General features: G+C 44.6%; 1 protein-coding gene across 1 annotated transcript in view; it reads left to right on the forward strand.

Moving 5' to 3' along the window:
• Nucleotides 1-17,338, forward strand: part of RHEB (Ras homolog, mTORC1 binding) — a 61,152-nt gene that overhangs the window by 19,129 nt on the left and 24,685 nt on the right. Inside the window, exon 2 of the mRNA XM_090047742.1 lies at nt 7,515-7,586. Within this exon, the coding sequence (XP_089903868.1) occupies nt 7,515-7,586 (72 nt within the window). The remainder of the gene's footprint in view (nt 1-7,514; nt 7,587-17,338) is intronic.

The raw sequence follows: 17,338 nt of genomic DNA on the forward strand, positions 1-17,338 counted from the left end.
CTTAAATGCACTTAAAGGAGCTCCTTGGGAGCTCTGCGCTTGCTGCCATTGTGCTCCCATCAGACACCAGTGCAGCTATGCTGCCGGCTGCCAGGGCACTGCCTTCATAAACACAGACAGCATTCATGAACACAGTGCCTTATTCACGGATTTTACCATTCACAGGGGATACGAGACCGTATCCCCCACGAATGTCAAGGGTGTCCTGTACTAGCCAGGGAACAAGGGTTTAACTAATGCAGAGTTGTGTTGGTTCTAACCACGTGCTCTGAGAGTATCTCTCATCACTTCCCTTGTTGAAGAGTTGGTGTCTCCAGTCATAAAATATTATTCTTCAGACAGGAGTAGAGAAATCATTGGTTAAACATACACTCATACAGTAAACTAGCTATGTGAGTCATGACTTAATTGTCTGAAGTACAATCAGTTGTGCTGAAATAGCTTTATAGATGACTTTATGGAATGTAATGCAGCTTCTGTAAGGTACGGTGCTTAGGATGCTGTAGCATCCTGGGGTGCCTTGAGATCCTTTCAAGGGTGCTGCACAAGATTAGCACTGTTGTTAGGTATGCAGACATGGTTCATATGATAAACCCAGATATTTCCAAAAGGAATCCCTTGTATTAAACCCAGTCTGACCTGTTGTGATCTTTATGAGTTCTTTGCAACAGAAGAATTGCCCTTTTTTCTGTTGTAAAAAAACGAGTGAAAGGTAAGAACTGGCATCCTCAGAGTGGGGTGCCTTGGGTCTAAAAAAGTTGAGAACCACTGGCTTAGGAGTAAAAGAGGTTGCCTAAAGTAGATGCTGGCAACTGCAAATAGGTGTTCCATGTTTAAATGTTAAATCTTTTGAAATCCAACCACAGTTCTGTCATAATGGAGATTTGTAGCTGTTGTCATAGATATACTTCTACTGGTTTGAAAATGAACTGAATAGCAGGAATAGTCCAATTCATATTCTTCTTCCTGAAGGGTAGCTGCTTTATTTTGTCTCCCTTTTTTTTAGGCAATAGTCTGAGTTAGCTTGAGGAAGGGTACTGTGATCCTTGGAAAGTATAGGTGTACTAATACATCGGTCTGATATCGGATTGGTACCAATATGAAGAAAACTGGCTGTATCAAATATCGGCTTGATAGGGCTGATAATTTGGCTGATAAATGCCTGAGCTGCGCACAGTTGTGGCGCAGCACTCTGGCAGAAAGGAGCACAGCTGGCAGCATGGAGAGCTGCCTCCAGCTGGTAAGTCCGGTGTGGTGGGAGGGGGTGGAAAAGGGGGGGGGCAAATCGGGGCCCCCTGCAGTGAGGGAGTGGGCAAGCGCTGCCCGGGTGGGGCTGGAGCTACAGCTTGTTGGGGGGCAAGTGGCTCCCACTGCTGCTTACTTGGTGGGGGTTGGGTTCAGAGCGAGTGCCGGCAGTGCTGGAAGGATGTTGCATCCACCCCAGATTTTGCAGCCGCTACACTCCCAGTGCTGCCAGCTGCCTGGGGCAGCCCCGGTTCAATACTCTGCCTCCACCAACAAGCCGGGGCTGTGCTGGGCAGCTGGCAGCAACGGCACTGGGAGCAGAGCAGCAGTGAAATTTGGGGTGGATGCAGCATCCTTCCAGCATCATTGGCGCCTGCTCTGAGCCCAGGCCCTGCTGAGAAGAACCCTGCACAGACCTGGCTGCAGCCTGGCCTGCTGCATGCAGATCTGGGGTCCACATGCCACCCCCCATGCCTTCCCAGGATGCAAGCAGCAGCAAGAGCCACCTCCAGCCACGAGCTGCAGCTTCGTGCTCCCCCTCCCTCACCATGGGGTGGGGGGTTGATGTGCCCTCCTCCCATGCCCCTTTCTTCCTCCCTCCCCTTCCACCACACCAGACTTGCCAGCTGGAGGCAGCTGTATTGGAAATAGGATTGGTATTGGCCAATATGCCTCCTTGCTGGGGTCGTTTGACCCCAGTACTTTTTCCTGCCGTGGCGGGGGGTCGGACTTGATCTGCTCAGGTTCCTTCCAACCCTACTAACTATGAAACTATAACTATAAATATCGGCTGTTGGTATCGGCCCCAAAAATCTCTATTAGTACACTCCTACTGAAAAGTAGGCCTGTGCCAGTAGGGAAGTATTTGATTTGGATTTGACTGATTCGGAGGACAGTGATTTGATTTAGAGATTTGGATCGGTGTCCTGAATTAATTCAGCTGAATCAGCTTTGAAAGATATGGTACGGATCTGAAGAAATTCAGTGATTCAGATCTGCCAAGGAGAGGCAGGCACAACCGGGTAGCTTCAGCTTCTTTGGCTGTGCCTGCCTTTTTTCAGGTGGGCAGAGCTGCGGGGGAAGCCCCCATGGCTTTCTTGCCCTGCCTGGCCCTACTCCTTGTCCGGCCCCAACCTAGTCCCAGCACTTAAAAAAGAAAGAAAAGCTCCGCACTCACTGGTTGCAGAAGTGGTGATTGGGGCCTCTGGGCACTCATGGCAGAGCCTCCATGAACAGCAGGGGGCAGCAGGGATCTCCCCACCTCGCTTGGCACCTGCACAACAGCTGCCTCATGGCCCTACTGAAAATCTTGTCTTTCCCAACCATGTAGTTAGTCCAATAAAAGTACCACACAGAAAATTCTTGTCTTACCTTGAACAAGGCAGTACCACACAAATTGTGGGTGAAGCTTAGTGTTGCTCCCATCAGTATCCAATCAAAATCTCAATGACATTTTAGAAGTACTCTGTTACATTGGTCCCATATTGTATTATCACTGATTTAAGGAAAATTGCCATTATCGGCAATCAGCTTTTTTTGGCTGATGCAGTCGATTAATGTTGCAAATGAATGCCCCATCTGTGTGTGCTGCTGCAGTGCAGCATGCCAGGCGGCAGGAGCACAGCCTGGCAGTGTGGACAGCAGCATCTGCCTGGTAAGTATTGGCCAAATCAGCCATTGATATTGACCCAAAAAATTTCTATTGGTGCACCCCTAATGATACAGGCAGTCCTCAACTTACAATGTTTCGAGCTACAGCGTTTATAAATTGACGCCCTGTTTCAACTTTATAACGTTAGTTTCGACTTTACAACGCTTGATCCGATGCAACGCCATGCCAGCAAGCAAGTTTGCTGCATCGCCCATCTCCCTGGAGAACATCTGTCCAAACTTCCTAGGATACTTTCTTTAAGAAAGCAGACAAGACTCCAGAGAAACCTACAGCCAAGACTCTTGAGAAGACTCCAGCCAAGAACCCTTAAAGTCCAGCAAAGTCACCTCAAAGAAGTCCTTCCAAATCAATATGATTGCTATTTACAATATAAATACATTAATGTAGCTGTATTACTCATCTGTAATTGACCGAGTACAAAATTCTGAGGTATTTTTGGTGAAAATAGGGTATCAGGCCTTCGTTCAGGAACCAACTCGCCATTTATAACATTGTTTCTTATGAGAAAATTGGTTCCGAGTTAGAGCATTGCGACTTAAGATGTAGTTTTCAGGAACCAATTGTGTCGTAAGTCTGAGGACTGCCTGTAATTAAAGGACTTAAAGAGTTACTAATTGGGGTTCATGCATTAAGTGTCCTTCCAGTCCTCCAAAGTATTCCTGGTACCTCATTGGTACTGTCCTCGCTGGTTGGACCAGTGACATTCTCACTGGAGTTTATCTGAGAGAGATAGGAGAACTCAATAGAAGTACAGAAACAGAGCTTTTGTCTCTGTTCGTTAACAAGATGCAGAATCCTAATCCTAGGAAGAATGCGGTCTAAACACCTGGAGAAAATCTTGTCAGTAAAGGGTCCAAGCTAACTCTGTAAAGCAGTAATATTCTTGGAGCCTCAAGCCTTCCTTAACAAGGACTGAAGCCTTTGAAAAAAGGGTGCCGGATGTAACAACATAGGTGCCAAAAGTGCTGGTACCCACTTTTGGGAGTCCTGGCTGTGTATAAATATATTGTGGTCTATGGTGGCATGCAAGTGTAAAACTGTAGAATTTGTCTGTGGAGCATTAGGAGGACTTGCCAGTTTTTGTTTTTTTTTTTTTTTTGCTCTTGAGAGCACTGAGCATTAGTCTGCTGTTGTTGGGCTCGTCCCACTTTGCAAGGCTTTGGGAGAACTTGGGGAATATGCTCAAAGAACTAAATGTGTTGTTTCCTTTTCCCTTTGCGGTTCTGGGTGGACGGAGATTAGTACTGCAGCATCTCCTAGTTCTGGAGAAAGTTTTAACCTGACTATTTTGTACATGGTATTTCTTTGCTAAATGGTCATACTAACCGTACAGAATGTTGTGAGCAAAATTTTTAGTTTGGGGGGGAAAGGGGGAGGTCTGGTGTGTTTTTTAACAGAAAACTGAATGTTCTTTCTGTCCTCCCACTTTTATAAAGCTCTTTTGGCTGGAAAAATAGCCAAATCTTGTTACAGATCCCTTTTATCTGATCAGTGTCATTTATGACTTCCTACACTTGAATAATTCTTGGTTCTAAAACCACTTGTGTTTTTATCAGCCTACATTTTGGTGGCAAGGAGCCTGGAAACATGAATCTTGAATGACTTCAAGAGGACTACTTCAGCATGCTACTTGGTAAAGCAGTAGAGCAGTCTGCTTTATACAGCATTGGACATTTCAAGTCCTGTCTCCAAATAGACGGTGTAACCTAGGAAGTACTGCATTTGGGCAACTGATCTGAAACCTCTTCAAAATTCTCAGATTTACCCAATTCAATTCTGCCTTTATTTGGGGAGGACAGCAGCAGAGTGTATGTGTGTTCACTTTTAAGTGGTTACCCAAGTACTCTTGTATACAGAGATTATGACATGCAGAATCTCTGAGCTCTTGATCTGTAACTTGACTTGAAATGCACTTGAGATATGACTCTCTCGTACAGGTAGTCTCTGTATGTCAAAGCTTGGCTTGTGCAAACTGCAGTGATTTACTGGAAGTAATGAGTATGGCTGAATGTGTACATAGGAAGCTTATGAAGGCTACAGTTGTTCATCTCTAGGAAGGTCATGCAGTGGCATACCATTTTGGAGCTGATATTCTTACACACCCGTTCCCCCCTAGTTGGCTATAGCCTCTCTCTTTTTACCACGATCAGAACGTACTTTCTTAATCATTGGGTTTTTTAATGAGATATCTGTCTGTCAAGTATTGGTTGACAATGTGTGTAGATGAGCTGCAAGATAAAGGGGATGGGAACTTGCTATGTTAACTACTCTTGGCAGCTCTCTTGGCGTGAAAGCTAAGATACTGCAATTTACTTTTCACCTGCTGTGGGGAAAATGTGTACAAATGAACAATTACTAAAGAGCAGCTGGTGGGCAGAAAATCCCTGTGCCCTTTACCTCGCAGTGTGTTGTTCAGTGATGTAACACAAGCTTTAAGCTTCTGGTTCTTTCACAATCTTTCCCATGCCGTGTGTTTAATGGGGCACTTATGGTAAACGTGGTCTAGCGCAACACCCTGTGGACTGTGCAGTACCATCAGCAGGGTGAAAAACTTGGGCTGTACTTTATTTGTCTTCTGAAGGTAAATCTGAGAGAACCTATAGAAACTGGCACTTACACAGCAAAAGTGAAATTGTAGCATGACCTAAACACTGTCCTGGGGTAGACAGAATTGTGAGGCTTTAACTCCCACATGTCAACTGATTCTTTTGCAAGACTCAAATGATTCATAAGGTTAGTGTCACTAAATTTGTTAAATTCTTGAATCTTCTATAATTGCTTTCACTGTTCAGTGCTAATGCATGTGATATACACAGTTAATCAGCTTTACCCTGATGTCAAACCTTTAGTTTCCAGTCCAGTTAGTTTTTGACTGTTGGTTGGAGGAGTTCCTGCAAAACCCAACAGAAGTTACAGAGGAGCACAAAAGGCCTAATTATAGTTCCAGAAATAGCAAACAGCCCCTTAACTGTCTTTGTAGGATTATGTTACGTTGTATTGGTAAATACTGCAGAACACAGGATTCTCTGCTGTAGAAATGGTGTTAATTTCCACGGCACTACTAAATAAATGTCTTGTTCCCTATGCTTAATAAAACTGTTTAGGCAAGGGTGCATAATGTCTTTGTTTTCACCTTCATATAGTCTGCAACCAGATGCCCAGCTTGCTCAAATACTGCCTCTTATAGCACATGGCATCACTCAAATATGACCTTTGTGACGCTGCATTAATAGAGTTGAGGGAGTAGGAGTGGCCGTGCCTGTTTAAAGAGGCTTTTATCACGTCACTGTGCAATTGTTCTTTTTCAGTTATATGGTTTTTTTAATCGCTCAGAAAGGCACTTTATTGTGATTCATGGTTAATAGGGAAAACTTTGATAATTCAAGAATCCTGCCTCATGAGCCATGATGAATAGGGCTGTTAGTTGTCTCCTCCCCTTGCAGTCAGGTGGTTTAACTATGTTCATTCCAACTCTTTTTTTTTTTTTTTTTTTTAAACTAAAATGTGGGGATTTTTTTTTTTTTTTGATCGGGGAAAACCAGGGATCCCCAGTGATAAGGAAGCATATAAGCACAATGGCATAAAAATTGCTGTAGTGATGAAACCAGAGCTAACTTGTGGCAGCTTTTTTTTTTAGCCCTCTTAAGCCTTAAGTAAATTGTAATGTAGACAGCCCTAGTCTTTCACTGTTCTGAGAGGTCTTAGTAGTTTATAACATTGACTTCAAGATGGCTGAATTAGACGGGCACCTTTTCCAGCAGCTAGCTAAGAGTATAATCTGGCACAGCTGTAAGAACTCATGGTTTAACTCCTGAGGCTTTCAAACATTTGATAAATCCCAGTGCAAATAGTAGGATGTTCTCAAGCAGGGATTCTGGAATGTAAGTTCCCATTAGAATCCAGACTTGGCTTTCAGAGCAATTTGTTTTTTGATCCCTTTGTGATAAATGGAGGGTTAAACTCTATTTAGTTGAGAGGTATTAAGAGAGCTTTACATTTTTCATACAGTGACCCTATTCCTTAAACTGTCTGGCTATGCTAAATCGGTCTAGCTCAGTAATATAATGTTCAGTCACCATTTTGTACTCTGCAAGTAATGGAAGTTCTGAGTCCTGAGTGAGCAACCTGACCTTAATCCTGACATTACAGTGATTTTTTTTTTTCTTCTAGTTTTTAAGCGTTACTGGTATACTTATTCCCTTCCCTATTTATGTAAATATTTTAGAATTTTCTTAGTGTTTCTCTTTATAACTAAATGAAAAAGTATGACTTGGGGAGTTCTGGATCATAATGCATGTTAGTCTGCAGCAGTTGCAAAGACACAGCGGTAAACTGGAGTGGGGAGTTTGGTTGCCAAAGAAATTCAGAATCCCCATTGAATGTTACTGTCTGGTTCTCCCACTTTCAGTGAACAGGTAACTGAAATACTTCTAGTAGAGGGCCATTTGCCAAGCATAGCCAGGATATATGTGAGCTTGTACAAAGCTTTTGATGCCTGTCAAAAGAGTAAGAGTATGAAGCAAAACCACAATTTATAGACTAAGTATATATTGTGCCATTTAACTGAAGATTTTTTTTTTATTTGTTTTTTTTCTAGGAAAATCTTCCTTGACTATTCAGTTTGTGGAAGGCCAGTTTGTTGATTCATATGATCCAACCATTGAAAACAGTAAGTAATTTTAAACTGCTTTCCAGGGAATTCCCTGAATGAAAACTCATCCTTTTTTGTATAATCTCAAAAGGGATTTCATGCAAATTGTTAATCCCTGTGAAGAATTTCATTAATCTCAATAACATTAAAACTCACAACTTCACTGTGAACAAGCGTTATCCTACGCAGTGTTCACATAGTAGATAATATTGCAATTTGTAATTGCAAAGAGGACAAAATTTACATTGGGCAGGAAAGCTATTCAATATGAGGACTTAAAGTATATCCTAGTGGTCGTCTCATATATGAATGCTGTTCATTTTAATTATCTTAGTATTAACAATAAGACCATCAATCTAATACAGATAAACTATCCAGGGGCTTTTATATTTTAAATAAAGTTATGCAGACTCTATGGAGAAGCTTCCAGAAAACTTAAATCTCTCAGTTGAATAAGTACCAAGTAACTTTGCACTTATTACTTCCTCTACAGGAGCCCATCTAATTATAAGAAAAATATTTAGTTAAATTGCAGGTAGTAATAGCTTAATTATTTTTCAGATTCAAGTAATAACATTTCCAGCAGTTTCACTGATGCTTACCAGAGCTTTCTTCAAATCCATCCTTGTATTTCTGTTCTATTATAATATTAAGTGAATCCAAAACACCTTAAACAGCTTATATACTACATGCATAGTATTAAGAATTTAAGATTATTTAAAGGTGCAAGCACAAAGACAACAGTTTGTTTCATGTTGGTTAAAATGAGTATTTTGATAAACTGCAAATAAAGGAAGAATCAAAGATACTATATCACATTTATAGTTTCTTAGATCTTTAGTCCAAGACTCATCTTTTTGACCTTCAAAGGATCTTGGTACTGCTGCTCTCAGTTCCCACTCTAGACTAACTATACACGTTGCCCTATTCCAGCAGCTATGTTGATCTTCGCTAACTTTGAAAGATGCAAGATGCTGGACTTCCCTCTGCATAGCCTGTCTTCCAGACCGATCGGGTTAAAATCTCAGAGCACTCCTCTGTACTCCAAATGATTGTAATGACTAGTGCAGTGTAGACCTGCCCTCAGCCTCTTAAGAACTCCCCTCTAACTGGGCCTCCACCAGTGACTGACTTGAAGAAGAATCTGACCATATGATATCCAACCAGATCCCTCAAAAATGGGGTGTGGGGGGGAAGTATCACCACAGAACAGGCTTGGGGTTTTTAGTTAGCTCTTCAAAAACCAGACAGTGCCATTGTGCTTCATATGCTTTTTTCTTCTTTAAATTTTATTCTAACAGAGCAATTTCAACAGCTGCTTATAACAGATTTTGGCAAGTGTCTTCATACGCAGCTATAGTACCTGGGTTTTAGGAGGCAGAGAGCTTAGGGATCCATCTTGCCTCAGAAAATGGGGAACAGGTGGAGGTTTGTTCCTGCATGGTGATGATCTAGGACATACTGATTTTTCTTGAGTGCTATTTCTAGTCATTTGGAGGGTAGGGGGAAGAAAACTTCATAATGCTTGGGAGGAAGTGAAGGTGAGACTTAAGAGCATCTCTGGGTAATTAATAGATGAGCTTCAGGTTCCTTTGTCCTGTTAAAATAGGCTACCTTAATCAAGAATGTGCTTCTGAATGCCTCCAATTTTGTAATTTGGGTTTAGGTTTGGGAACCCAGTTGCAAGGACTTAAGTACTGTGCTGTTTAGGCACAAATATACTTGAACAATGAGATGTTGCAGTCATGTATACTTAAGTACCTTTCTGGCTGCAAATAGGAAAGCAAATAAATTTGTCTGATTTTTTTTGTTTTGTTTTGTTTTGTTTGTTTGTTTGTGCTGCCAAACCTTTGGAAAGTTGCCAGGAGAAGGAGTACTTCCACAAAATGGCTTGTTGTTCTACACATGGCCAGGAACAGCTTTTCTTTCCAGGTGTAGCAGCAGGAGGTTTCCCAAGCTACTTTTCCAGCTTGCATGCGTAGAGGACAAAGTGGTGTTAGCTTACTCTCATTCTACACTGGAGAAGGAGGCATCTGTCCCTTTGCACTAGCAAAAGGGAAAAGTTTGAATCACACCTGTTGGCTCTGTAGAGAGCTAGTTTTGTCAAGCTAAATCATGTGTTTTCTCACTCGCTTTATGCTCAGAAATAAAATGCATCTTGTTTTTGAAAGAAAAAAGTTCTTTCCTTGTAGTAACCAAGTAATAGTAGCCAGGGAGCTGAGCCTGCTTGTTGTTCTGCTCCCTGTGGGTGTGTCCAGACAAGTGCAAATGTGCAGCATGCGGCACTGCAGAAGTTCCCCGGACTGCTGCTTTGCAGCGCAGGGGGTTTATTTTGACCCTGGGAGATCCTGGGGTCAAAAACCTGCACAACTAGAAAAAGCAGGGTGGTGCATGTGGCAGCCGCCCTGCTGTACTTGTTACTTGTCCCTGGGGAAACGCACATTCCCCCTTGTGAGGATGTGCCCTGTGAGTTCCTGCAGTTTTTACTTTCCTTTTCTTCTAGGAAGAAGTAGAAACTGCTCTTACCATATTTCTTACATATAATGTGGACTGAAGTTTCCAGCCCTTGGGGTTTTTTTTGGTTTTAGGTTTTTTTTGTTTTGTGTTTTCAGAGGGATGGAGAAGGATATGGTATACATTGTATCCAAGAAAACATGGTAGTTTAGATGGACAGGTCCTGGGATTCACAGAGACTGCACTCCAACCCAACAGTCTTCATTCTAATGGATCTAGAAATACAGTGTTTGTTGCAAGCAAGCCGTAAGCGTATCTGGGTTAAAACTGGGAAGTTAACACTAAACATTTGCCCTAAATAGTTGCCCAAGATGCATTGAGACAGGTGGGTTTCTGTAGTTCCTTGTCAAACCATGCATGAGCTTGTTTCTTCTTTTAACCTTTGTCTCAAGTCTTTTGTCAGGACTACATTAATATATTATGACAAAATTACTGAACATTTCTCCTATGGTTGCTTTGTAAACTTAAGGTTATGTGAGGGCTTCCCTTCTGGTGACTTAGGAAACATTCAGATTTAGTATTTGACTTCTATACCAGATATGGTGCTGTGGAACTGGGAAATCTGTCAGTGTCACCGTGCTCGATAGGTGGGAACCACTGGAAATTGCACTGGAGGTGCACTTCTTTAATTGTGCAGTTTCCCCTGCGTAACCCCCCTGCTGTTTGATTGGTGGAGGAGCATTGCCACTTGCCCCTGATTGGCGGGGAGGCAAAAACCACCGTTTTAAATATGTCACAGTTTTTGCCATCTCTGCTGATTGGCAGAGGGGCCCTGGTGGCCCTGCCACTTGCTGCTTACTTCACGCTGCCCTGGTGATGCGTCCCCTGCATATGTAACTGTAGCAGGGGCAGTGGCATGAGGTTGCGCACAGGAGACGCATCATCAGGGCAGCATGGAGCTCATAGCAGCAAGCAGCTTTCCTGCATGGTCCCACTGTTTTTTGCAATGCCAGGTCACACCTGCTGGGCTGTAGAGGCCCTGGGGGAGGGCAGCAGGGAAGGAGCCCAAACCTGAAGCCTCACTTCCCACCCACAGCCCCCTGGCCCTGCTGGTGCCCGTCACTTCCCTCCCTCCCACCCCTGCTCTTGTCCTGCACTGTCCCGTCTGTGCTGTTGTCCTGCTCCCTGCTGGGGCCCTACACCTGTTCATTGCAGTGCTGGGCCCCAAGCCCCAGGCACTGCCCAGCTGGGCAGCAACCCCAGCCCCAGCTCCTGCCTTGCCCAACTCTCTTCCTCCCTATGGGGGCCACAGTTGCCCTCCTCTCCACTTACCTGCGGGAGATCCTCTCCAGGCTGCCTGGCAGCCGTGTGCATATACATGCACGTGGCACCCTCTGCCTGACTGCCCTCCTCCCACTCCCTCCCAGCCCCTTAAGGGCTGGAACTTTGCCAGCCTGCAGAGGGCTTGCCGCAAAACTGCAAAATCCGCGGCGTTCTCCAGTAAAGTGAGAAATCCGCATTTGCCTCTGGTAAGAAGTAAAATCTGCAGTTTTCTCAGTTTTTCCATGGGAAACAAAACCCGGATCCCTGCTGATCAGGGGCAAGTGGTGGAGCCAAGGGGTCCCCTCCATTAATCAGTGCTGAGGGATGTCCAGGGGAAACTGCAAGATTAAAGGAGCTGCTGCACAGTGCATTTCTGGTCCAAATTCCAGTGGTCCCTATGTATAGGTGCTCAGCCTCTCCCACTACTTCATCACTCCAGTCCAAAGGAGTCTGATGTTCTTTCTGAGCCATGCTAACTCCTGAGGTCCAGGTGACAGTTTCATTTGACACCTGGTTTCTGGCCAGTGCACTTAAGAGGACTACTGGAACCTAGAAATGGTTGTGACCTGGCTGAGGAGAACTTCCAGTCTAAGGTTGGTTCCCACTATTAAAGACAAGTTGGCCATCGTTGCTGTCCACATGTGTTGAGCAGTATGTGGATGCAGGTGGGAATGCCAGTTGGACTGTGTTCCAGAAATTGTCTCTGGAGGCAGGATAGGCTAAATCTCCTTGTTCCTGGTCTATTGTGATGTCCGTTTTCAGGTTGTCTTTCTGTAGGAATCTGACTGACCCTCCCTATTTGAATGCTGCCTAAGTAAGTTTGTCAGAGGAGTCTTGTCCTTCATGCCTGCGTATGTTGTCAGTATGTGTCTGTCTGATTGCTGTTGGTAATTGCAGGTTTGCCTTGGGTGACTGAATTTGGTAAGGATAGCTCTAGAAGGGGCATTCCTGAGTGCTCCCCTCTCTCTAAAGATACTACTTTTCAGGAGTTTCTGCTCACCACTTGCTCAATCTGGGGAGACGTCACTGAGTTTCTTTCCTTTAGTTTTGGTTCAAGCAGATTCATTATACGTCTCGGCCAAGCTTGATCAGGCTATGTGAGAGGCAAAACTATCAGCTGACGTGGCTTTCCTGGTAGCAGACAGTGACCACTACCAGTGCCCTCAAGGCCCCAGACAGTATTTTCATTTTTCTCTCATAAAGAGAGCTTTGAGTTAGGACACTTCTGAGTGTGATTCCTGGAGTCAGAAAAGTCACTTGCCCCTGTGATGGGGCATCTCTTGTATAAACATCAGTGAATTTAAACTAAGGTTTTTAATCAGGCTGTGATTCTCACCTAGGGTGCTATGGCACCCTGGGATGACTTGAGATCCTCTCAAGGGTACCATAGGGTACTGAACAATGTTATCATGTTTGTACACCTAAGTGCTTCACATGATAAATCCAGAGTTTTTTCATATGCGAATCCACAATGTTAAAAACATTCTGCCCTGTTGTGGTCTTTTTTGAGTTATTTGCAGCAGCAGAATTGCTCTGTTATTTTTCTGTAGTGAAAAGACAAGGAAAAGTGAAAAGCTGGCATTTTTACAGGGGGGGGTCAATTCTAAAAAGGTTTAGAACCACTTGGGCTAGTATCTGAAATTTTTGTCCCAAGTTTTGATTTTCTTGCACAATTTGTACTTGTATAACTGTCTGGGTTTTGCAAATTTGTCTACCTTTTCTGTATTCTTTTCAATTTTTCTGAATGCAAAATCCTTCTGTAACATCCAACTACATTGGGGTGGGATATTAGTTCAGCCAGAGGGTCACTTAATGAATTTTGGGGGCCTCTTGGGTGGGCAGGCAGCAGGTTCCGGAGCCTTAAGCAGAATCTACCAGCAGTGTTACAGCTGACGCTGCCACCTGTCCCATGCAGAAGAAGCTCCTTCCTGGGTCCTCAGCTGTTGCTGCTAGGTTGGGCGGGAGTTTCCACTGCACTGGGAGAACGGCAGTGTCAGCTGCAGACAGCACTAGCAGGTTCTGCACTGGGGCTCCTGAACGTGCCCCTGGATCTGCATGGAGTGGGGCAGGGCGGGACGGGCTGCCACTGTGGGCTGGGATTGGTGCTGGGCTCTTCCTGGCAGGGGTTGGGCTGTGTTTGAGCTGGGTGGTGGCAGCACTGGGAGTGGGGTTTGGGGGACCTACAGTGAATTTTGGGGTGGCTGCAGCCCCCCTGCTCCACCATAGGCCTGCTCCCAGCACTGCTGCTGCCTGGCCCAGCCCACACCAAGAAAAGCCTGGTGCAGTCCCGGCAGCCACCCTGCCCCATGCAGATCCAGGGCCATGTGCCCCCCACCCCAGGGTGTGTGCAGCAGCAGAAGCCCCTGCCCCACTCCCTTAATGCGGGCGCCTGGATCTGCAGGGGCTTCCCTTCCCCCATCCCTTCTACCACAGCATACTTACCAGCTGGACACTGCTCTCCGAGCTTCCCGGCTGCGTATTGGAAATCAGGTTGGTATTGGCTGATATGCCTCCTTAAAAATCAGTTATCAGTATCGGCCCCAAAAGTTTCATTGCACCCCTACTTGACTCCAGACAACATTGAGGTAAATAGAGTGTTCCAACTTTTAGCTGAGCCTAATTTGCACAAAATGAACTATTCCAGCCAGGAGATCTTACAACACTTTCAGCTCTTCTGTAAAATACGGATGGGTCATGGGTTTCAGAAGGGACCTTTTCATTGCTGCCTTTTGAGAATAGTGTAGTAAGAGTTACCTTTAGGGATGTGCAGAAGGCAAGGAGAGAAGGTCTGAAGGAAGATGAGAACCCCAGGCACAGGTTTGTAAGGTAATACCCTACAGAAACTTTAGTTAATAATCAGTTGATAAGCTTGTGGGAATAACTTTCCTTTTCTTAGCTGTCCATTTTAAGGATAATTGTCATCCTAAACCAATTTTCATGTTCAAACTAATGGTCGCTCCTGTGGTACAAGGAATCATCTTCAGGTCTCTTGAGAGCAGGGCTATTTGTACTGAGCCAGGTTGGCTTGAGGTAAGTGACCACATCAAACAGCCTGAGCTTTGTCTGTATTAGGTTAGCAGTTGTGGGGTGCTGGTGTAGTAACCTGACTTGTTAATTTGAGCTTCGTTAATACGAACCCCAACCCCCTGTAGGCCCACTTAACTCAAGTTCTTACTGTCACTTAAATTAAGAACCTGTATGCTCAGCAGTTGGGCTGGGGTAATATTCACTTCAGTTCAAGCGAATACTGCAGTGATGACAAGGCTACAGACAGTAGCAGCCAGAAAAGGCTTACAAATGCAGAAACTTGATCTGTTTCATTTTTCTCTGATCAGTCCAGAGGAGCGGAGTACTAATGCAAAAGCCTCATGGATATCTACCAACAGTTCCCATACTAAGACTTGTGACCCCAGCTGTTGAAACAGTTAAATGGGGTCCAGGTTGCACAGAAACAGAGCTACTAGAGCTGGGTTCTGACTTAGTGCGGTGGCTAGTTTGGTCAAAAACCAACTAGAATCTAGGTTTCGGCCCCCTCCCAAAACTGGGAACTGTTTTCTCTGAACTTTCTTTGTCTTGCTCGTGAGTGTACTTGAAAGGAACACCTGTCTGTGACATCCAATTGGATTGAAAGCAGGAAGACTGAATGCCCCAAATCTGCTTTTACAGATGGACGAGAGAAGGTGAAAATCTGCTTCACTGTAGCTGCAGGTTTTTTCCCCCCCCCGAGTTCAGGACATTACAAGAGCGCTGCTCAAAATGAGTTTGAGCAGGAAATGTAACAGATGAGTGCTGAGCTGTTTGGCTGATGTAGGTTGTTCTTGTCTTACCAGCTTTATAGCACTGTCTTCTCCAAGCCTCTTGCTCCTATTACTTGGTAACTCCTTCAGTGTGTGTGGTTCCTTTCTCCTAGTCTGACACTGTTCACTTCTAGTACTGAGGAAGATGTCTTTGATTCTAATATAGGCTGGTTTTCTAGAACAGTCTGAAAGATTTACCATCTGTTTCATCCCCTTCAGATAATTATGTAAAAGCACATATGGAGGCTAGTGTTAACTTTCCAAGATATTTAACTGCACAGTGCTATGATATGGTAGGGAAAAAATGCTTAATGGACTGGGTTTTGGTCCTCTTGAATAGTCAGGTGGTTGCCTGAACAAACAAGCTTGCCTCTTGGGTTTTTCCTTTATCCTCTTGCATTCTGTTCTTGCTTCATTTGGAAACTTAATTGTTGTGTTCCTTGGACTCTTACTCTAAAAAAGGTAGAGGACATGTTGGGGTGACATCCGATCATTACACAGAAACCCCCAGCTTTCAGGTGTGCTGATGGATGCAGAACTTGCTGTACTTTGTAGAGAGGGCTGCATGTGAATATATGCTGTTTGCAATCTCTAGCTACTGAAGTAGCATTAAACTGTGTATTCAGAGGGTCTGTTGGTTTAGCTTGTAGGCAGGACTTTGTCATGGTCTACCTGCTTGCCCTAAATTTTTACTGGCTGCTCAAATTCAACATTCTTCTTGCACACAAGACTTAGCTGGAAGGGATCAGATCACTAGTCCAACCGGGGAATGAGCTTGTGACCTTGGTGTTATTGGCTGTGTGCAGATGAAACAAGGGGCGTATGCGCACGACACTTTAAAGCGAGTTAAATGCTTTTGTGCTGCTTTTAATGGTGTCAGCGTTTGCCTGTCTCGGTGGCATATTGCGCGTTAATTCCAGCTGCTGTAGGAAATTGACGGTGTAATGTGCCTTAAGTGACTTGGGGCACTTGCTGCCCATACAGCCACAGAGCGAAGTACTGGGCTCTGTGCAGCTCCACGGCTCTGGTGGAAGCCTTGCAGGCAGCCTGGCAGCAGCCTGGGAAAGCAGGCTCTGCCCAAGAAAAGCAGTGAGCTTGATATCTTTTTTTTTTCCCCCCTTCCTCCCCCCCCCGAGCCTGCCTGAGCTGCGTGGGGGACTGGTGCTTCCCTCCACAGCTGTGGTGCCCCCTGGGACCACCCGAGTTGGGTGCCTGTGGGTATGTCTGCCTGCCGGGGGGGGGATCGCCGCTGCTTGGAAGGAAAGCACCAGCTCCAAATCCCCACCCCGCCCCACAGGTCAGGGACCACTTCATCTGCATGCAGCTTGGCCTCCCCTCCCCGCTGGAGAGGTGGGTAAGGTGTGTGTGCAACACATGGGTTTAATCAGCCCGAAACTGAAGCGGTGTTTTTTAAAACCCACTGCTTCAATTTAGGGCCCCCGTTTTGTCTACACATGCCCATTAGCACCACACTTTAACCAGCTGAGCTATTCTTTCCTCTTGCAGCGTCTTCAGATGGTCTTGACTTTCTTGGAGTCCAGTGCCTTTTATTCTTTTCAATTTACTCAGCTGTCTATACTTTACTTTCAGTGTAGTGGAGAAATCCGCATCATTTACTTCTTGGGGGTTATCAAAAAAGTAACTAAAAATGTTAGCAGATAAGTAAGGGGCATATACCTTGCAGTATCTGGGGAAGCTGTTGGAAATGGGTCAGAAAATGTGAGACCTGTTTTTTGTAGCAGTGAAATAGTTAATGTTGCTGGCATCCTGTTTCTTTTAACTTTGTTCTTTCAAAATGATCTGCCTCCTGTCCTAATTTTGGCCCACAACATTGTATCAAAACACAGCCTTGACCTTAGCTCCATGCTGTGTTGTCTGTAGTATTTACTCACATGTTCCTGTTGACAGCTAGCTTAAATTACACTAACATTTACAGTTCTAGTACACCCACAAGCAAGAAGTCGTTGAGTTAAGGCTATCACAGATCCTCTGTTCAGGATGTGCTTTGGCATTTCATGAAAGACAAATGATATTCTAATCTGCCGTGGTACTGAATGTACTTCCTGATTGTGGATCAAATGTGCCGTGATGACTACATTTAGTTTAAAATAGTGGCATAACAGCTTCAAGTCGATTTTGATTCTCAGCATTATTTTTGTACACTTCAGAGTAATCTACTTTAATTCCTTTGTGCCT

This window comes from Crocodylus siamensis, chromosome 5 (assembly GCF_052110815.1).
Source record: "Crocodylus siamensis isolate JL-2025a chromosome 5, ASM5211081v1, whole genome shotgun sequence".
NCBI lineage: Eukaryota > Metazoa > Chordata > Crocodylia > Crocodylidae > Crocodylus > Crocodylus siamensis.